General features: G+C 40.4%; 1 protein-coding gene across 1 annotated transcript in view; it reads left to right on the forward strand.

Moving 5' to 3' along the window:
• The window catches only part of RNF150 (ring finger protein 150), a 335,172-nt gene that overhangs the window by 257,864 nt on the left and 54,277 nt on the right, over nt 1-23,031 (forward strand). The window contains exons 5-6 of the mRNA XM_062199576.1: nt 3,548-3,644; nt 9,185-9,395. Of these exons, the coding sequence (XP_062055560.1) occupies nt 3,548-3,644; nt 9,185-9,395 (308 nt within the window). The remainder of the gene's footprint in view (nt 1-3,547; nt 3,645-9,184; nt 9,396-23,031) is intronic.

The following is a 23,031-nucleotide window of genomic DNA, read 5'->3' on the forward strand; positions in this document are numbered from 1 at the left end:
CCTTGAAGGGAAGTACCTTGTCTTATTTGTCTTTGTGCCCATTCTTAGCACAGAACAGAATGCAAGGGAGTGACGTAAGCAGTGCTATATTCTAAGAAGATAAATCTGGCAACAATGAGTGGGATGGAGAGAACAGGAAAAGACTGGCAGCGTGGAGAGCAATTCGGATGCTGTTGCAGTAATCCAGAGAAAAGATAATGAGATGAATGAGGGAGCCACATTGAGAAATGAAAAGCAATGAATGTGACAGATATTTATGAAAAGTGAATGAATGAGAATCATGACCAGGTAGAGGTAGGAGGAGTACTGGGCCTTGGATGGGTACATAGCCATTCATGCAGAAAATGTTTCTAGCGTCAACTGCATGTTTTGAAGATGTTGGGAAGACACAAGTGAGTCAAGCAAGCTAGAGTTACTAACTGGAGGATATGTCTAAAGAAAAAGAACCAATAGTAGGAATATAGAATTATAGATACAGATATACAGAGCTTTCAAGAAATTGGCTAACATGGATGGCAAGTCTGAAATCTGTAGGGCAGGCCCACAGGCAGGAAACTCTTGGGCAAGAGCTGATGGCCTGGTTGAAGCAAAATTCTTCTCAGGGAAACCTCTTAGGAGATTTCAAATAATTAGATAAGTCCCACCCAGTTTACTGAGGATAACCTTCTGCATTTAAAGTCAGCTAGTTGTAGGTATTAATAACATCTATAAAACACCCACATTGCAACACCTACATTCATATTTGGTTAAATAACAGGGTGATACTGCTTTGGCAAGGTGAATGAAAACTCCAATCACAGAGGAGATGGACGAAGGACCAGCACAGGACAGGCATTTGACTTAGCAGTTTAGTTCCTATTTGGGATGCCTGCATCCCGTATCAGAGTTCCTAGGTTCAGGGACTGGAGCTGTGGTGTAGTAGACTAAGCCTTTGCCTGCAGCTCCAGCATGCTAAATGGGCACCAGCTATAGTCCCAACTGCTCCTCTTCTGATCCAGCTCTCTGCTTATGTCCTGGGAAAGCAGTGAAAGATGCTCAAGTGCTTGGGCCTCTGCACCCACATGTGAGACCCAGAAAAAGCTCCTGGCTCCTGGCTTCAGGTTGGCCCAGTTTCAGTCATTGTGGCCATTTGTGGATAGAAAGCATTTCTCTCTGTCTCTCCCTCTCTGTTTCTGTAACTCTACCTGTGAAATAAATAAATAAAATATGAGAAAAAATAAAAGAAAGAGTTCCTGGGTTCAAATCCCAGCTCCATTCTTCATTCCAGCTTCTGCACCCTGGGAGCCACCAGATGGTGGCTCAAGAAATTGAGGTCCCTGCCACCCATCTAGTGGCCACTGAGTGAGTCTTCTGAGTTCGTAGCTCCTGGTTTCAGCCTGTTCCCTCCCTGTTATGGGCATTTGGGGAACCAACAGAGAGAAGATCTGTCTCTATCTGATTCTTTTGTCTCTTTCTGTCTCTCTCCCTTCAAATAAGTAAAATAAACAAATAAGCAATCTTTAAGAAAGAAAAATCCAGTATGACCTGCACATATGGAGAGAGGCCTTAGGGGATCAGAGGATCACTGCCAGCTGCTATGGACTGGACTCAGAAGGACTGCCCTGCTTGCATAGACACAGCTCCCTCTTACAACTGAGGTACCTGAGGCTTGGGGATATTAAGCAACTTACTTAAGTATTAAAATAGCTAAGGACAGGCCGTACTGTCAGCCTCATTCCAACACATGTGCAGCAAACACAGCACAGAGCTGCCTCCCATGAATGACCAAAGCTGCCTCCCATGAATGACCAGAATGTTTGGCATTTTCCCAGGAGCAATAGCAATTGACAAACAAGTTCAGATATAGGAACTTCCTTCCTAAATGTAGAGCCTGCACATCAGATGGTCAGTATTGCTTGTTGGGGGTGCGAGGAGTAGCCTCGTCCAACATGGATGCCAGACACCCATAGCTCCCGAATGCCCCTCCTCACTTTGTTGTCATGGGACCAACTGCTTTCCAGTGCCTAGCTCAGGACGTTTGCATTCTGCCTTGAACAGCTTTTTTCTTTCCTACTTCCTCATCATGTGGATAGCGCCCATGTAGCTAGGTCTCAACATTATCATTTCCTCAGGGAAACCTTCCCTAAACACCAAAAGTAGGATAAATCATCTGTATCTAAGCGCGCACACACACGCACCAAACTCCTTGTTCTTGTAATGTGGTACTTGCACTGTTGTCACTGATTACTTCAACATATTATTTTCCTAACGGCTGCTTGTCCTGCTTCCCTAAGGGAAAGAACCACATCACCATCGCACTGATCCTCAGTTTTGAGCACAATTCTTGGCATATAGCACTTGTTGAATGATTGCATGGGTAAATGAATGAATGAGATAGTAGTTAATCTTCAAGAGTATCCTAACCAATAATCTGGAAATAATAATACATCCTGCTTACTATTCTCCTTTTTTCTAATACCAATCTGATAATAGCCTGTATACAGCTAATTCGGCTAATTCCATCCTTGGTACATGAATTCTTCTTGATTTTAATTTAAGAGGTGGCACTTTCTGAGCTCTTCTTTAACTTGAGGGTACTTTATAAGCATTTGAACCTGAAACCATCTAACACAACACAAATGAGCTTTTTATTTCAGTTAAGACAGAAAAAGATGAAAGTGAGAGAATAGGATAGTACTATTCGATAATAGTGCCCCATTGAGGGGAGAGACAGAGAGGCATGGATGGAATGTCCTATGGAAGCTCTCAGCCACATCTGCAGTTCCCTCTCTTCTTACCCCAGGCTGGCAGCTCCACTGCTTCTGCCAGTAGTCTGCAGGCTTGTGCATGAGAAGAGGAGTTTCTGCCTCAAGCAGCTCTGGACATCTCTGAGTGGCCATTTGCAAGCCCCGTTGAAAGAATGTTCAGTTAGGAAGCCCTTCTGCATATACTAAATGCTCCCCTTTCTCCTGCCCCTCTCAACAAGGCCATCAGTGGCTCCAGAGCATGGCAAGGCAGTTGAGCACATCAAATGCATGGACAGCTGCAGTTACCCACAATGAAACCACAGAGCCTTGCACTCTGGCTTCTGAGTTGACAGCCAGACGCCAAAACAACTTAAAATGTCATTTGTGTTGTTAAATGCTTCCAGGAGCTCTTCTGCCTTTTTGTGTTAGATCCTAACTCTTAATGGAAATAAACCTTCACTTTGCAGTTATCTTCTGACTCTGGGAAAAGAAATTTGGGATTTTTTTTTCTTGTAATTAACCTCTATCAAGTCATCCTGCAAAGTCTGTCCAAGTTTCCCCCACTTGCCTTCTTTCCATTAAATATTCTTCCGATTAATAAAGAGAAAATTCTCATGAATTCCACATTCTCTACATTTTCTGAAACTTGGAAGACTGGTAGAAAATCATACAGGGCACTCCTGGGACCCAGACAGATTTTGATCATATCACACCAGGGTGTAACACGAAATACTTTGGACTTCGGACAAGTCTCTGGGCTATAGGGGATGAGGTTGTCTCTGCAGTTACCACCGCTCTAAGATGTATGGTTCTCATTGCAGGCATCTTTTCCACAAGTCCTGTGTTGATCCCTGGCTTCTAGACCATCGCACCTGTCCCATGTGCAAGATGAACATTCTTAAAGCCCTAGGGATCCCGGTAAGCACAGCACAGCCCTACAGCTTCATAATGTTTGTCTTTCTGCATTTCCCCCAAAGCAGGGAGAAATCATCTTAGCTGGATTTCCTGTATTCCCTGTCACATAGCATTGGCATCATCCAGTAAGGCCCCAAAAGAACTCCCATGTTGGAAAATATTTCTCCTCTCACTTGTTCTCAATCTGAGGATTGCGTGACCCTTCCACCAGACCCATTGTGTGTGTCTCTGAGTCAAGATGGTGTATATTCTGGTCACAATGAGAACAGATGAGCAGCAGCAGAGGCGCAAGAAGCCAGCTACACATTGCTGGCCTGTTGCATCCTCACCACTGTTGCTTGGTCAGCAGGCATCTGCGTGCCACACTTCCTGGTGATGTTGCCCATGGCCAGCCAGTCCCTTCCAGCAATGGGAGAGGAGGACAGTGACTGAGACTCAGGTTCAAAACCTCTGACTAATTTAGATCTTCGTGGAGACCTCGGCTGAACAGGAATCTCGGGCTACTGCCTCTATTTCTAGCACTTCCTTCAAGCTGGGTTCCTCAGTCCCATTTTTCCTGAAATCCAGTCTCCCCCAAACCTCAAGTACAAAGAGAATCCCAGCTCCTGGCTTAATGCTGCAGGGAAAGACTTTCCCAAGATCATGTCAAGTGAAGCCCACAAACTGGTGTTGTTTGAAGACAGCAGCAGCTGTGTGTTAGCCCTGCTAAGCCAGCAGGGGCAGGACCACCACGTCTGAAGGCTCTACTGAGAGATGTGAGGAAAACATAAGGCACTATCTAAAAGAAGCCAAAGAAACAGAATACATGTAACAGTTTCCCTCTCTTCCCCACTCCCCTTTGCTGCAACCTCTGAATTGCCATCCTTACTACCAATGGCAGACAATAAAGAGAATTTTAATAGTCCCAAGATGTCAGATCACATATCAAAGGTTCTCTTTAATGCCAAAGGGCCAATTATCTTAGGAAGATCAGAGTGACTCTGTTGGAGCAGCAACACCTGAAGCATTGTGAGTTCATAAATGGGCTGAATTTTCCATGTGTGCCAACTGCCTCCTTGCTAGCTGTACACTGATTTGCACAGTATCAACAAACACAAATCAACTTGTGTGACTATAGCTTTGTGCTAGATCTTAAAGAGAAGGCATTAAATGTTCTCACCAGACCTGTGAATGCATAATGCATTCAAGGTGAAAATCAATTACAGTAAATGTGAAACATTAGTAAAAATCCAGTGTCTCTACCCGATACTGGTAACAAAATATCTGGTTTTCTACCTTTCACGTTTTTAGCTGTAGCTGATTATTTTAAGGGAGAGAAGAAATGTAGGTGTGTGTGTCTTTGGTCTCCAGAACATTTAGAAATCTTACAGTCAACAGGAGACAGCAGCATCATTTGACCTAATTTCTGTCACTTGAGGTATTTTCCAAGATCCTATGCATCAATCACATTGCTCTTCCCCAGGACAATGAAGCCAAGCCAACACTGTAGCATTTGACTCCAGACTTTTCCCATGGAGGTATAACCTTCCTAAATTAACTATAAATACAGCTATTCATTATTTTTGGTGGGTAGCCTTTCACTTGTTTCTAAAATTAGTAACTTTTCATTTTTAGCACTTGAGCATTCTTGCCATAGCCTTGATGTCTACCAAGTCTGAACAAGATGTTACTTAGCACACTGGACTTCCAGAAAAATAAACACCAGTAGCATCTTTTGGAATCTTATCAAAAAATGTTAAAGGCCAACCATATAAGAAAAGGACACACATGTAAGATCACTCCCCAGTACAGACCACCCTCATGAAGAGAAAGGCACATGCCATGTGCCACTTCTCAGAAGGCACCGAGGCATGTGGACTGCCCTCCATTCCTCCTGTTCTGGTCCTAGAGAAGATGAAGCAGGATCTTTGAAGGTATTTGGATGTGGTGCCTTTCCACCCTTCTGCCGTGGAGTAGCTCTATGCCTGCATGCTACCAGTGAGATTACTATTCCCTTCTCACAGTTTGTCCATCTCACTGTAGAAGCTCACAGGCTTGTCAGTTAGAAAGTCCTTCATCTAACAGAAACCTCTGTGTGCAGCTTAGAGTAATTACCTTGCTGTTTTACTGTGCTCCTGATATTCCATTTCTTCTTATTCAAGGAAAATTGAAAAGAGTCTGTCTCTTTGTTAATTGATGCTGTGTGTCCTTCTGTGTATCCCTTATTTATCCTAATTGCTCAATCCATGTTTGTAGAACTGTAGCTCTTTGGAATTTTAAAGGCTGCTGGTCACACAGTTGTATTTTTAATTTCACTCTTATTTGCCTTTGGACAGTGGGGGTTCACAGATGATGTAGTTATAAGCTTCATACACTAGATTGTTCAAATACAGGTGGTATATGGTTTTGTTGTCTGTGGGTTTTTTGCTTTTATTATTTTTAACTGGGTGTCTATGTACCTGCTTATGCTGTAAGGCAAAAAAAAATATAAGTTGAAAACCAAGAGCTTGAAACATTTTCATTTTGTAAGTAATTTCTCTATAATGAGCAAAGCACATGGATCATGAAATTTCTGTAACAATGAGTACTTTTTTTCCTTTGTGTCAAGAGAAATATGATCCTATACTGAAAAGTGGTGGGAAATCCTCTATTATCAGAATTCTTTTTATCCTTTTATCTATATTACAATGCTTCATTCTCCTTTTGTACAGTCAGAACTCTATCTGTCTTTGTAGGATCACAGAACACAACTTCAGTGAATCTCCCACTAAAGTACCTTATAACTTGGGTCTTTCATTTGCCAGCAAACTCTTTCTCTTACTGCTGTTCTCCAGATATGAATAGGATGATGATTATTGAACAGAAAGCCCTGTGTAGTTGGCGTATTCACAAGACTCCTGAACAGTTGAATTATTTTGGGAATTTCCCCATGCCAAGCTGAATTAATGTTTGAGATCTTTTTTTAAATATTATGATTGTGACTTCTTGAAGATATATATATATATGTGTGTGTGTGTGTGTATATATACATATATATATATGGTTTCTTCTCAAAATACTACTGTATTTGATAAACCATGTAGAATGGATGTAACTGTGAGGTCCTTTAAGGTTGGTCTACCAATTCTTTATCCAAGCCAAATTACCCATGCCTGGTATTCCTGACGGTCTCACTGAGCTAATTAGCTCCTTCACTCTCTCTCTATCCCCCTGTTAGAGAAATAACACCATCCCTACTGACAGCAAAGAAACACATAAGAGAGCAATGTCAGTGGCTGGGAACAACCCTTTGAAAAATATGTCAGTTGTTATTGCATGTAGGTGCTTACAGATGGAAAAGCAACTAACTCAGCACACTCCTTGTGAAACCTTTCCTCCCTGATAAGTCACACTGTCATGTTCCTCACATCTTCCCCAAGTGATCTAAAAATTAAATAAAGTTATATAGCTTTTTTAAAAGCAATCAATATGATGTGGTTGTTTCACTGTATAATGCTTGGTGGCCAGGAGGGAGAGAGGTAGAGAGGGAGGGATTGAGGGAGAGAGGGAAAGGCACTAGCAAAGGACCATAATTGAGTAGGAGATAAATCTTGTAGGTGCTGCAGGATCAAATGTGACTGCCTGGCAGGGAAACTTCTTAGAAAATGTGAGGTTGGCCTGGGAATTAAAGGGTGATTAGGAACCCCTGAGAGGTCAATTTGAGACCTTGGGATTAGAAAGCAGGGGTGGTGAGGGCGTAAGACATCCTGTGCAGGATGGAATAAGCTAAAGCACAATGATAAAGGAACATATCTGGGGTCTCCTCAAAGTTCACTGAAAGTGCATAGTATGGAAAATTATGCATGGGCTGCAAAATTTTTTGCACAAAACGTCCCTTCTTTAATTCTATTTTCTGTGAGTGTTTTTAAGTATCCAAAGCTAAAGGTGTGGCTGAAAAATTAGGGTGGGCCATGCTGTGAAACATCTGATTGTGATGCTGCAGAACCTCTAATTCTTTCCTTAGGCTGTAAGAAGAATTTTACTTGTGAGTATGAGTGTGTGTGTGTGTGTGTGTGAAATAGATATTGAGAAAGTGGAGACAGAAATTAACTAGGAGATATGGCTTAATAAACTAAGGAGGTAGAGAGACTGGTGCTGGGGAGGGTGTCCATAAACATGCCTGCTTATGTCAAATATCATAATAAGTATGTTTGCTAAATTTAATGAATTGGTCATTCTACGAATTAACTTTTCACAAATTGAATTTCAATGAATTAGCTCACTTCCAAAAGAGTTGGAGAAGGCAACAGCCACTGGGGAATGAACCAGCAGATGACATCTCTCTCTCTCTCTCTCTCTCTCTCTCTCTCTCTTTCTGTCTGTAACTTTGCCTTTCAAATAAATCTTTTAAAAAAGTAAAATAAAATTGCATTCAGTGTGTCTCTCCCTGAATTCATAAGCATTATTTTAAAAAGTCAGTGACAGAGGGATAATCTTATATTGTTCAGGAGCCTTTTGCTTCTTTTGGGTCTCCCATGTGGTTGCAGGGGCACAAGCACTTGGGCCATCTTCTACTGCTTTCCCAAGGCCATCATCAAGGAACTGGATCAAAAGTGGAGCAGCTGTGACATGAACCAGTGCCCATTCCTGCACCACAGGTGGAGGCTCAATCTACTACGCCACAGCACTGGCCCCTGAATGCAATTTTAAAGCCTTATTTATGGAAGAGATATAACTGTACTCACATTACATCAAACAGTAGAACCAAGAGCAAAGAATCAAACTTGCAGAGAGTCAGATTCTGCCCACTAATGCAGTCATTCAACAGTGTTGGTGACAGTGAGGACTGCTTTGTAAAGCAGAAGAGTCCCATAGCAATGTGTGCAAGGGGAACTGTCAGCAAATCTAGGAAGGAACCAAAGTATCCTATAATCAATGGGTGATTCAACAATATGGTTTCACACTAGCTGTATGATTCTTCAATTTCAATTCAGAGGCTTTGACTAATGTATGATCAATTTCATTTTGAGCATTTCCTGATATTTTTCTATAGTTGTTTTTTGGTTTATGTGTTTTTACAAGTAGTTTTTCCCTGTGCTTTTGTGTGTGTGTGTTTGTGTATGTCTGCATCTTTAATGAACAATACACAGTGAGTCATTCTATCCCCCCTCCCACTCTCATATTATTAGCATATTTGTAAACAGTATGTGACTCTTTGAGAATAATTACCAGCTGCTAGCTCTCTCATATGTGGGAAGTAAATTCTATATGTAGAGAGAAATGTTGTCATTATAAATAAATATCATATACTCTCCCTAAGTAATTACTCAGATATAGTTATTAGATCTGCTGGAATTAAAACTTTATACCTAGATCTAAAGAGAAACTTTGAAAAGGAAATTTTGAAAGATCTTTTCATGTTAATGTTTCAGAAACTAAATGTGGAATTTTTAAAGTAAGGCACATTAATTTAAAAAACAGTAGACAAGTTAATTTTCTATTGAGACAAAATACTTGGGATGTTGACTTTTCATCTCCAAGTCAATGATGTGCACTAATAATGGAACCTTTTCTGCTCCCATCAGCCCAATGCTGACTGCATGGATGACTTGCCCACAGACTTCGAGGGCTCTCTGGGAGGTCCACCAACCAACCAGATCACAGGCGCAAGCGACACAACGGTGAATGAAAGTTCAGTCACTTTGGACCCTGCTGTCCGGACTGTGGGAGCCTTGCAGGTGGTTCAGGATGCAGACCCCACCCCCCAGGATGGAGAAGTCATCTTTACTACCAACAGTAAGTTCTGCTGTGCCTACAAGTGCCTTAGCCACAGGGGCTGTTGTCTCATGGAATTGGAAAACAAGGTACCTTTCCTTATGAAGAAAAAGAAAATTGTGTGGGTATGTCCTTGTGAGGCTCCACAGTCACACCTTCTTGGGCTTTTAAAAGCCCAGCTCTTTCCAGAGCCATCAGAGCAAACAATGGGTATGACTCTGTGTCTGTACTATGGTCTACACTACTGACATCAGAGCATACCCACACAGCTCTGCACACTCTCCATGTTCCTTTCCCTGAGGCAAGTATGGGGTGGTCTGGCCACTGAGAGAAGAGAGCAAGTGAGAGAAGAAACTACAGGGGATGCTCAAAAGAACTGGGACCAGGCGCAGTGGCACCTGTTCTTGTGTGTGTGTCATTGTATGAGCTTGTCTAGACTCTGTGCGGGAGGCTGCTTTGTCTATTGCCGAAGGACTGGGGTACATGGCACTCCTTTCAGTGGACATTTCTACAGTAGCCTACAGCTTAAAATATCTTCTGGGGATCCTTCTGCTCATCTCCAGCAGAAACACTTTACAAGTATTCTGTTCTATCTGATGGCCATTATCATAAAAATATTAAAATTATGTGTGTTAATATCAAGATTGAAGCAAAAACCTAAAGTACTCACTATTCAATCTGAGATACTAGAGATAATGACTTCAGGAATTCTAAGAAAATCCATATGTCGATTAATTTATGGTAAAGTCTTTTGGTCTCCCTATAAAGAATCATGTTGCCTGCAAACAGGGATATTAAGTCCTCATTTCCAGTTTTTATCTCCTTGATTTCTTTTTCTTATCTGAGGGCTCTGGCTAAAGCTTCCAGAACTATATTGAATAAAAGTGTTGAGAGTGGAAATCCTTCTGTGCTTCCAAATCTCTGTGGAATGGTTCCACATTTCCCTCATTCAATATGATGAAGGCTGTGAGCTTGCCATAGATTGCTGTTATTGTGTTGTTAAAAGAGTGGGTGGATATTGTAATTTCTTAACAAAATGTATTGCTCTTTTTTAACTTTTTTATTTTATAATGTTTTGAACATTTTGCCATTCAAATGTAGACATTATATACATTCACATATATACTACTTTTTCTTGAAAACAGAGATATTAACACCATAAGGTGAGGGACTCTTGACAATGATCATAACAAGTGGAAAGAAGAGTATATTGTCATTTACTTGGTAGGATTCTGTGAAGTAATATTTATAGCTAGATACCCAATGAGACTGCATCCACATAATGTTTTTACTCTATATATATTAACTTCCACAAATAAATAAAACATTTTTGTCTTTCTGCATTTGACTTATTTCACTTAGCATAATGATCTCCAGTTCTATCCATTTTGTTGCAGATGTCAGGATTTGACTCTTTTTATGACTGAGTAATATTCCATGGTGTGTATATACCACATTTTCTTTATAAAGTCATCAGTTGATGAACATATCGGTTGATTCCACATCTTTGCTATTGTAAATTGAGCTGTCAGTAAACATGAGAGTGCAGGTATTACTGTCATACATTTATTTGATTTGCTTTGGACATACTCCCAGGAGTGGGATAGCTAGATCATATGGTAGACCTATTTTTAGTTTTCTGATGAATCACCCTATTGTTTTCCATAATGGTTGTACCAATTTGCATTCCTACCAACTGTGTATTGGGGTAGCTTTTCCTTCACAGCCTCACTAGTGTTTGTTTTTTCTTTTGTTTTGTATTTTTTTTTATTTTTGGATAACAATCATTGTAACTTTAGTGAGGTGATACCTCATTATGGCTTTTATTTGCGTTTCCATGGTGGCTAATGATCCTGAGCATTTTTTCATGTGTCTATTGGCCATTTGTATTTCATCCTTTGAAAAATGCCTGTTTTTATCCTTTGCCCAGATCTTAACTGGATTGTTCATTTTGTTTTTGTAGAGTTTCTTGAGCTCTTTATATATTATAGATATTAACCCTATTATGAATATATAGTTTGCAAATATCTTCCCCCATTCTGTCAATTGCCTCTTCACTTTGTTAATTGCTTCCTTTTCAGTGCAGAAGCTTCTTAGCTTGACATAATTCTGTTTGTCTATTTTTGCTTTTACTGCCTGGGATCTTGGAGTGTTATCCAAGAAGTCTTTGCCTAAGCCAATGTCTTGCAGTGTTTCCCCTGTTTTCCTCTAGTAATTTGATTGTTTTAGGTAACATCAGTATAGAAAATTTGGAAATGCAGAAACATAGAAAAGTAGATTAAGATATTTTGAGGTATTTCCTTTTTAAGTTAGCCTCTTTTTTAAAATATATTTTTGTTTTGTTGAGTTTATAAAATTATGTTAAAGTATAAAGATATGCATTTTTGATGAATAAACATTAAATTTCATTGTTGGGAGATTGAATCAAAAAGGAAAAAGGGTTCCAACATTGTGTGCACTGAATAAAGCCACGATCTGCAACAATGGCATCCCATATGGGCACCAGTCCAGTCCCAGCTGCTCCATTTCCTATCCAGCTCACTGCCAATGTGCCTGGGAAAGCAGCAGAAGATGGTCCAAGCCCTTGGGCCCCTGTACCCACATCAGAGACCCACATGACATTATCTAGGCTCCTTGCTTCAGCCTGGCCCAGCCCCAGGAAATGTGGCCATTTGTGGAGTAAACCAAAGAATGGAAGATGCTCTCTCTCTCTCTTTTTCTCTCTCTCTATCTCTCTCCTTCTCTCTCCTTCTCTCTCTATCTCTCTCAACTCTGAGTAATTTTTTAAAAAATATTATTTATTTATTTATTGTATTCCAAATAAATGATATTTTTTTAAAAAATTACTCAGGACACCAGTACGAGGAAGTAATCACACTTCACATTTTGGCCTACTTCCTGATAATCTTTTATGATACAGTTGAGACAATTCACAAAGATTTGAATGTTGAGTATTGTAACCACAACATTTTTGTAGGACCTGTATAGTGGGTGACTTGAAGAGGAACTTAGAGAGAAATATCTATCTGTGCAAGGTTTTTTAGAGTTTAGTAAATAAGATGTTTTTTTTAAAAAAGGATTTATTTATTTATTTGAAAGGCAGAGTTACAGAAAGGCAGAGAGAGAGAGAGAAAGGGGGGGGGAGGTCTTCCATCTGCTGGTTCACTCCCCAGTGGACACAATAGTCAGAGCTGCACAGATCTGAAGCCAGGAGCTAGGAGCTTCTTCTGGGTATCCCATATGGGTGCAGGGGGACCATCTTCTATTGCTTTCCCAGGCCATCACAGAAAGCTGAACAGGGAAATGGAGCAGCCAGGACTCGAACCTGCATCCATATGGGATGCTAGCACTGCAGGTAGCAGCTTTACCTGCTATGCCACAGTGCCAGCCCCATTAAGAATTTTAACATAAAATCTTGAGCTTTAAAGATGTACAAAGATCTCAGTATTGAAACATTGCCCATTAGACATTTTAAAGTCCTTAAAGGTAAATTTTGATCCTTTTGTCTTTGAAAGTCTAGATTTGTGCAGTTCAAATATTAATAAAATGCAAAGTCCATGTCATTTTAAATTTTCAACAACCACATTAAAAAATAAAAAATAGATGAGTGAAGCTCATATTAATAATTTATTTTATTAAGCCCAGTGTTACCAAAATGTTTTATATTCTTCTTTTGTTGTTGTTCTCAGTCTTTAGAATTCAATATATATTTTACCCTTCCTGCACATTTCATATGGAAATGCTTGGTACCTTCCACATATAAAAGCATAGGTGTATATTCCCAGTAGTTTAAGTAGAAGAACCTTAGAGGCTGTTTGATTTTAACCAGAATAAATGTCTCATTTTTACCATAAAAATGTGGCCCAGCTCTCTCTTTTCCTTCATTGCCCCTTCCCTCTGGTCTGTTGGGTTTCCCCCAATAAATCCTTTCCCTTAAAAAAAATGTAGCCCAATGTGGCCCAGAAGAATAAATGGCTGACTTAGGTCAAATAATAAGTTCCCTTCTCAGTGTACAGGGTGACCGCTTAATTTTTCCATTTATTGGACAACTTCGATGACCATCAGATGGATGACATTAGAGATCTTAGTGAAATATTTTGAAAAGCCTGATAAAATCTTGCTTGAATTTTAAAAACATTTAAGGCATGATCTTTTTATTGAGCCCATAAGATGAACCAAATCAAAAACAAATTATTATTGTTCCAATAGAATGATTATTTCATTTTCAAGAGAAAATATGTTCTCTTTCAGATTCCTTATTTCAAAAAGTGGCTACATACTTCAGACATCATGGAAAATTTCAGATTGCAAATGAGAAAACCTCATAATTGAATTGGGCTAAATTACATACAAACTGAAATAGATATAGATATACCATAAGTTAAAATATACCTAAAAGTTAAATAAAAAATTATGGACTTGTATCCATGTAATCCATAAACCCCAAAAGGTTTTTGTGTTATAGCATCAGAGTGTTCAGGCCATTGCAGACATTTGGTGCATTGTTTACTGAATAACTTGAGGGAAAGTGTTCAATCTAAGTTTGAAGCAGGAACCTTTGAAGGGGCCCTTCTGTTTACAATAAAAGAAAAAAATGCCCAATAATATGAAAGGAATGCTATTGGCAAAGATGAGATGAAGAGACAAGAGGAATAAGACCATATCTGTAGTCAAAAGAATGTATATAAATATATTTAGAAATCTTAGTTTCTTGGTGCAGAAACTAAATTTTTCCCATACAGTATCTTCCTGGACCATATATTTCTAATTAGGATTTAATGAAACTTAATAGAATTAAGCATAACCACTCTGGTTAGTTGCTCATGCTTTATATCATGAACAAAATGACTATAAGTTCCTTATAGGGAAAATTCATTGCACTGCACAGCTTGCAAAATGCTTAGTTCCCTCCTCAAATAAATATTTCATCAATAAATGAACAAACACAAATGTGTGATTAAATGAGTGAAAAGTTCTCCTCAGCATCACTGTAATCAACTCTTAATTCTATCTGAAAATAATGTGGCTGGAGCTGTAATTTCACCATAAATCACAAATAAACAGCCCAGTGGAGGTTGGAATTGACATTTCCCCAAATGCCCCTTTCCTTCCTCACGTCCCCACAGACCGAGGAGAAGAAAACCCGGTAGCTAACAAATCCACAGCACCAGCTGTGTGCCAGGCACTCGCTGAAGTCTGTTTTGTATATTAGCTCACACAACCCTATGAGGTAAATATTATTTTTATCCTCATTTTACTGATGCAGCAGTGGAGGCACTGTGAAATTAAAGTAACTGACCCAAGGTCAAACGCTAGTGACAGGTGGAGCTGGAATTCAGACTGGGCTGGCTCCAGAGCCTGGTGCTCAGCTTCACTATGGCCATAACATAGAAAGCGGAGAAAATGACAGTTGTTCACTCACTTCTAGCTTTGTTATTTATTCGTTATCAACAATCTTCTAAGCCTCTTAAAAGATTAAAGTGTGTTTATTTCCCACTTTCACTCTCATCCCTACCTCTGTTCCATTTCTGGCAAATAGTGCTGGTATGCAGGAGATCAAGCGCCCATCAAAGTCATTTCAGACTCACAGAGGGAAGGTGGGAAACAGATTGACTTTGCAGTAAAGACAGAAAAAGCTGGCATTAAAGGATCACCTATAGCTCAGAAAGAGGAAAAAAGGGAAAAAAAGAGAAGGAAAGAAAGGAAGCGGGGAGGAAAGAAGGAGAGCACAGGGGCTAGCACTGTGGTGTAGCTCGTAAAGCTGTTGCCTGTGATTCCGGCATCCCATGTGGGTGCCAGTTGAAGTCCTGACTGCTCCACTTCTGATCCAGCTCCCTGCTAATGGCCTGGGGAAGCAGCAGAACTTGGTCCAAGCATTTATGCCCCTGCACTCCTGTGGGAGACCCAGATGAAGCTCCTGGCTCTTGGCTTCAGTCTGGCCCAGCCCTGGCCATTGTGGCTATCTGGGGAGTGAACCAGTGGATGGTAGATTATCTCTCTTTTGCTCTCTAACATTGACTGGCAAAATAAATAAATCTTAAAAAGAAAATGAATAAAAGCATTTATAGCTTATTGCAAATCTGACACTGGGAGAAAAACATTCTAATTTTGTCCAGCTTCATATGACAATTCCCTGTCACAGTGTTTCTTCTCCAAGGGACCATTTGAACAAACGTCCAACTGTCAATCACCAATCTTAATCTGCAGGCCTGATTATCCAAAAGCATGCTTTGCCTTCTGACTCCTTTCATTCAGGCTTCAGTTGTTGGATTTGCTTCCACAGAGGCAATAGTTCCATCAGACCAAAGGGAGAGACAGGCAAACAGCCCTGTGTGTTTGAAGACCTCACAGAGGAGCTAAAGAAAGACACAAAAGGACAAGACATCATTATCCCTTCACCATTTTCAGTGCCACTCTGCACCTCTTCGGGGGAATCTGAAATCTCCATTCCTCTTTCTAGGAGGTAGCTGACAGCACCATCCATTCCCCTGTTCTACTTGTGGAATCACAGTGCAAGTCCTCTGGCACTGCCTATAGATCTTTACCCACTGCCATTCCTTCTGCCTCTAACTAGAAGAAACCACAGTGAGCCCGTGGGAATGAAGAGGAAGCTGAGCAGAGTGAGAATCTCTCAACTTGCTCTAGTGCATTCTCAGGAGCACCTGGCGTGATGTGTTTGCCAAGAGACTTGGCCTTCGAACTTCACAGAAGGAAGCAACACAGACACAAGAATTACTGTGGAGGCTGCCACATGGCCAGATGCAATGAAAAGTGGCATGGTTGCCCCCTGGGAAATTTCCTTTATGCACTTCCTATCTCTGCTGATCCTGGGGAAAAGAATCCATGTAACTAATGTGTTGAACAGATGTGGCTTGTGATGCATTCAGAACTCATCTTCATTTTGGCCACACTGAGACCTACAGTGTATTGGATGGGTATAATAGTCCCCTGCCCCTGCATGCAAAGTCTAGGAGGCCCACGGTTTTCTGCTTACTCTTAGGTAACTGACAGTTCTAAGAGTCCCTTGAGAGCCCAATAACAGACCAAAACAAGTGTTTTCGTGCTGGGCCCTTTCGCTTGTCATTGTCGTAACTCAGGACGGATGAGTCTCTCTTGCTTCCTTTAGCGCCTTCCACAACTGCGGTGCACCCATAGTCTGCTTTCAGTTTCCAGCTGCCTCTGAAAGTCCCCTGACCCCTGCAGAAGCTCCTTTGGGATAGAGCCCATGTTGACCCCAGTCCTGCTCACCCTCTCAGGTGGCCACCTGCCCTGACCATCGTCTTCCATGCCAGCAGCAGTTAGCAGCCTCAGAGCACACACGCACCCGTCGGCCTCCTGTCCTGATTGCAGGTGGGATGGACACCTGTGTCCACAGCACACTGCTACAGATTTTCTGAAGAACTCCATCTTCCAGAGATCATAATCCCAAGTCCCCTTCAATGTTTTCGTGCAGCAGCCCCTCACAGGCTTGAGGTTGGGAGGGACCCTTTTCCTGCTTGTTTGCTAGGATTAGTAGAATTCAGCATGACAGTGCTCTGCCCTTAGACAGTTTCTACCAATCTCCACACCTTCCTGTCCTTCTCTCCCATCTGCATTGCCTCAAAATGGGCAGAGAGTTTAAAAATAACAGAAAAAAGGGTCAATATTGTAGCTCAGCAGGTTAGGGTTCCACCTGTAATACCCACATCCCATATGAGTACCAGTTTGAGTCTCATCTGTTCCACTTCCAATCCACTTCCCTGCCAAAGTGCCTGGGAAAGCAGTGGAAGATGGCCCAAGTGCTTGGATGCCTGCCGTCCATGTGGGAGACCCGAATGCAGTACCTGGATCCTGGCTTCAGCCTGGTCCAGCCCCTCTCCCTCTCCCCCCCTCCCCCGCTGTTATAGCCATCTGGGGAGGGAACCAGCAGATGGAATACCTCTATCTCTATCTCTTTTTTTAATTATCTAAATTTAAGTCAGTTTATTTGGCTCCAAATTTTACCAATTCTAATTTGCCAACAATAATTTAGAAGCTTCCTGATAATTAGAAGCTTTTATTTATTCAGATAAATGATAAATGAATGCTGTTCATAAAACTTGCCTTCTCTTTGATCAGAATACATTAATTGCTCCTGTCACAGCACTTTTAACTTGCTGGGGAATGTGCAATGGATATTTTCTTTTTTTTCCAAAGAAACATTTTATTTAATGAGAACAAACTTCATAAGTACAACTTTAGAAATATAGTGACTTCCCACCATACTCACCCTCCCACCCCCACTCCCATGCCACCTCCTCCTCCCTTTCCTATTCCCTGTCCCATTTTCCATTAAGATTCATTTTTCAATTAACTTTATACACAAAAAAAACTCTATTCTAAGTAATGGCAAAAGGAAGACCTTTCTCTCTGTCTCTCTCTACTGTCCACTCTGCCTGTCAAAAAAAAAAAGATTTCAAAAATTTGGACACACACACAAACTGTTTGAGAACAAGTTTTACAGTTAATTCTCATAATTCAACTCATTGAGGATAGAAGTCCTGTATGGGAAGTAAGTGCACAGGGACTCATGTTGTTAATTTAACAATTAACACTCTTATGTTTAACATCAGTGATCACCTGAGGCCCTTGACATGAGCTGCCAAGGTTATGGAAGCCTTTTGAATACACAAACTCCATCAATATTTAGACATGGCCATAAGCAAAGTAGAAATTCTCTCCTCCCTTCAGAGAAAAGTACATCCTTCTTTGATGGCCCCTTCTTTCCAGTGGGGTCTCTATCACAGAAATCCTTCATGTAGGACATTTTTTTGCCACAGTGTCTTGGATTTGCATGCCTGAAATGCTCTCATGGGATTTTCAGCCAGACCAGGATGCCTTAAGGGCTGATTCTGAGGTCAGAATGCTAGTTAAAGATTTTGTGATTCTATGAGTCTGCTCCATGGACTGCTTCCCATGTTGGAACATTCTCTCCTTTATAATTGTATTTTTATTACCAAACACTTTATCTTATTTATATGATCCCTTTAATACTTAATCCTATTTATACTCCATCTCTATCTTTACCTCTCTCTAAAACTCTGCCTTTTTTTTTTTTTTATGGTCATCTCCCACTCTTTTTTTTTAACTTTTATTTAATGAATATAAATTTCCAGTGTACCGCTTATGGATTACAATGGCTTCCCCCTCCCATAACTTCCCTCCCACCCGCAACCCTCCCCTCTCCCGCTACCTCTCCCCTTCCATTTGCATCAAGATTCATTTTCAATTCTCTTTATATACAGAAGATCAATTTAGTATAAAGGTTTCAACAGTTTGCACCCACATAGAAACACAAAGTGAAACATACTGTTTGAGTACTAGCTATAGCATCAAATCAAAATGTACAGCACATTAAGGACAGAGATCCCACATGAGGAGCAAGTGCACAGTGGCTCCTGATGTTGACCCAACAAATTGACACTCTAGTTTATGGCGCCAGTAACCACCCTAGGCTCTCGTCATGAGTTGCCAAGGCTATGGAAGCCTTCCAAGTTTGCCGACTCTGATCATATTTAGACAAGGTCATAAAAGACAGGGTGAGGATAGTAACCAATGATCCTAAGAGTGGCATTTACCAGGTTTGAACAATTATACAGCATTAAGTGGGGAAGAGGACCATCAGTACACACAGGTTGGGAGTAGAGCCATTGGTGGTAGAGTAGAGGTTATGATTACAAAGGAATGAGGCCCAAGTACGCTAGACAGGGTCTAGAACAAAGGACAGAGTCATTATTAGAGGAGCTAAGAAAGGTGCTGTCTAAACTACAATTAAGTTTTCTGATTGAGAGGCAAATAGAACCTGATAGAAGGGGCTTGATAATAATCTGGTGGGCTTTAGGCCTTGTAAATTCAGAGGCCCAGGCCTATCTATCTCTTCACATGGGGTATATCCTAAGGGAGGTGTGAACCTCCTAGGGGAAGGCACTCTGTTGACTTTCATTACTTGGCTGGCCTGGGAGGAGAGCTGGCCAGGTAAAGGCAGGGGGCATCTCTAACAAGAAATTTACAATTCTGCCTGCAATGTTGCTGACCCTACTTGACCATCCCCTCAGCTGCAGTGGTCACTTTGGAAGTTGGGCTGAGTGAAGGGCTTTTCAGCTTAGAGCCAATAAGATCTGTGGCTCTGACCTGGGCATCCTTCGACTCCAGGGCAGGTCCATTTCCAGTGATCCAACTCTTGGCAGAGCTGCCAGGGCTCTTCACAAGCTGACTTCTGCTGAAGCCCAGGCTTACCACATTGAAAGCCACTGCAGTGGACTGGCCTGTTGGGTCTCCTTGAGGGCAGATCACTGTACAGATCAACCATTAGTAGGCCTGCCACCTATTGCTTCTGATGCCGAGCTTTCTTTTCCTCCTGGTTTGTGTTAAAGCAGACCAGAGGATGCAAGTCAAGGGAGTGCCCAAGTCCCATCTCTAATCTTCGGTGGCCTGAACGACAAGTCTATAGTCACAGGCATGTTCTGTAGCAGTTTTTCTAAGGTAGACAATGCCCATGAGGAAAAATATATTCTCACTTTAAAACTTTCTTTCCCTTTGGTCTGAAAGGGAGGTTTTTTCTACTTACTGTATACTTGGCTGATGGCAAAGTGAATCTAGCTATGAGATTATTATTTAAGTTCTTATTTTGGCTATGCTATTACAGAAAAATGTTAGCCATCTCTTTTATAAGGTCTAAAGTTTAAATTGTGCGTCCTACAGATTCCTTCATAATAGAATTAGTTTCCTACCTTGAAGAGAATAGAGAAATGAAAGAACAAGTTGGGCTTAGAATAGAGAAATGAGGGAGCAAGTCCTAGATCGCTTGCTGACAATAGCAATATCACATGAATACTTAGCAAACCGTTTCAACCATTAGATAACAACTTAAGAAAACATTTACCAGAAGGTCCAATGCCTTCTATAAATTTTAAGAATCATGTATTTGAAGACACCTCTTAAATATCTAACATGGTGTAGTTTGTTTAACCAGTAAACTTAAGCACAACCATATAAAATGTTTTTAGTTTCTTTGTACCAACAAGTTTAAAACATATGATACACAGATTCAGGTCACACAAATTAAAATGTATCTTTGATTGATTTTAGCAGCTTAAATTTATGGACAATCTTATCTATAAGCCATTTAAAATAAAACTCTTAATAAAATTTCCCCGTGTGGACATACAATATGTACACACATATAACATAGCATAATAGACCAATATAGCAATTTTAATAATAGCTTTTAAAATCTTTAACTCTTTTTGTAGATTGCCAATTGATTTGAATTGCTTTTTTAGTAACCTCAGTTAACCATACTTTCTCTCAGTTGGTACTGTTAATACATTATTGGCTTCATCTGTTTACAGAGCCATTCCAAAGTACTGAATACAATGGAAGTGGCTAGAAAAAGTCCATAGGAACCTATAGGAGGACAGCTAAACACAGAACCAACAACACTTTAGTTTTATGAGCAGCACATCATATATAACTATGGATGACAAAAGACTTTAAGTCGCCATGTTTAAAATTATAAACTCATCAACCAACAAGAGGCACTTGCTTACTTCACAGTATTTTTGAAAGCACCTGTAGGATTTTACAAGTATTTAACCCTTTAGGCCTCTGGGGCTTTCTCATTAACATAACTATCATGTCTAGTAACACAAGATCATTAGACTTTTTAATTCTCAAACATTTGTATTGATAGCATTTTCCATTATAGAAACTAAAGTTTGGTACCACATCACATCTTGACATAACTTCTAATATAATCCAAATAGCCTGATTAGTTGGTGTCTCTATAAGATGAGAAACATAGGTCCTTCGATTTTTTCAGTTGGGCCCAAACTGGAAAAACCAAAGTCCAGGATTTACTGGAAATTTTAGAGACCAGATTGTTTGAAACTTTGATTTTTTGAATGCCTGTCAAGAATGCCAAAAAGGCTCAAAATCCAAAATATCTGGTTGAAATAAGATTCCTTAAAATCATGACATAACATAGACCAAATTTGATCTTGTTACAAGGTGATTATTCAAATCTTTGAAAATAAGCACATATTTAAATAACCCATAGCTCTTAATAAAAATTCAGCTGTTTTTGAACAATTAGAATTTAACAGACATCAAGAGAACATAATAGATTACTTTAACACATTGCTTTAACAGAGCATCAGAGTTTAATTCTATGTCAAAGAGAAATTGAGCTTCCTGTGATCTTTTGCTGTGAGGTTTCCTTCCTTTACCTTCTTTCATATTGGTGACCATGTTTCTGTGTTTCTGTGTGTAACACATCTTTAAGCATCTTTTGCAGGGCAGGATGAGTGGCAACAAATTCTTTCAGTTTCTGTTTGCTATGAAAAGTCTTAATTTCACCTTCATTCACAAATGAGAGCTTTGCAGGATATAGTATTCTGGGCTGGCAGTTTTTCTCTCTTAGTACCTGGGCTATGTCTCGCCATTCCCTTCTAGCTTGTAGGGTTTCTGATGAGAAGTCTGCTGTGAGTCTAATTGGAGATCCTCTAAGAGTGATCCGACGTTTCTCTCTTGCACCTTTTAGGATCTTTTCTTTGTGTTTCACTGTGGTGAGTTTGATTACAACATGTCGTGGTGAGGATCTCTTTTGGTCATGTTTAGTAGGGGTTCTATAAGCTTCCTGTACTAAGATGCCTCTGTCCTTCTCCAAACCTGGGAAATTTTCTGCTAGTATCTCACTGAAAATGCCTTCTAATCCTTTCTCCCTCTCCATGCCTTCAGGAACTCCTAGAACCCGAATGTTGGGTTTTTTAATAGTATCCTGTAGATTCCCGACAATATTTTTTAGATTTCTAATTTCTTCTTCTTTTCTTTGGTTTGCCTGTTTCCTTTCCTGTTCTCTGTCTTCTAAGTCTGATATTCTCTCTTCTGCTTCGCCCATTCTGTTTTAAGGTTCTCTAATGTGTTTGTCATTTGATCTATTGAACTCTTCATTTCATTATGATTTCTAGTCACTATCAGAGTTTCTTGTTCCACTAGTTGTTTCATTTCATTTTGATTCCTCCTTAATATTTCATTTTCACGAGAGAGATTTTCTATCTTGTCCATTAAGGATTTCTGTAGTTCAAGAATTTGTTTTTGAGAACTTCTTAATGTTCTTATCAATTTTTTGAGATCCGCTTCTTGCATTTCTTCGATCTCATCATCTTCATAATCTTGAATTGGGGTGTCTTTTTCATTTGGGGGCGTCATAGTGTCTTCCTTGTTCTTGTTACCTCGATTTTTGCATTTGTTGTTTGGCATGTTGGAGATATTTGGTTTCTTCACTGTGGTGTTTTTTCTTGTTACACTATGGCTCTATATTAAGTGGACTGTCTGCTTTCAGTGGAGCCTTAGAGGCTTGAGATGAGTGTGGACTGAGAGCTGTGTTTGGTTCCTCAGGGTTGAGGGTGTGTCAAAGATGACACTCCCAGGTTAGGTGTGGTAAATCTCTCTTTCTTTCTTTCTTTTTTTGATTCCAAAGGGAAGTAATTCCGCACAGCTGAACGTAATTGGAGGTAGTTAGCAGGCAAATGATATACCCATAGGAGCCAGCGATTGGAAGCTCTTTGCCAAGGACCACACAGGGAATCTGTGCTGCCCTCAGTGTGGGCTCCAATTCTCCTGCAGTCTCCCACTGGGT

The sequence above is a fragment of the Lepus europaeus genome, chromosome 8 (assembly GCF_033115175.1).
Source record: "Lepus europaeus isolate LE1 chromosome 8, mLepTim1.pri, whole genome shotgun sequence".
Taxonomy (NCBI): Eukaryota; Metazoa; Chordata; class Mammalia; order Lagomorpha; family Leporidae; genus Lepus; species Lepus europaeus.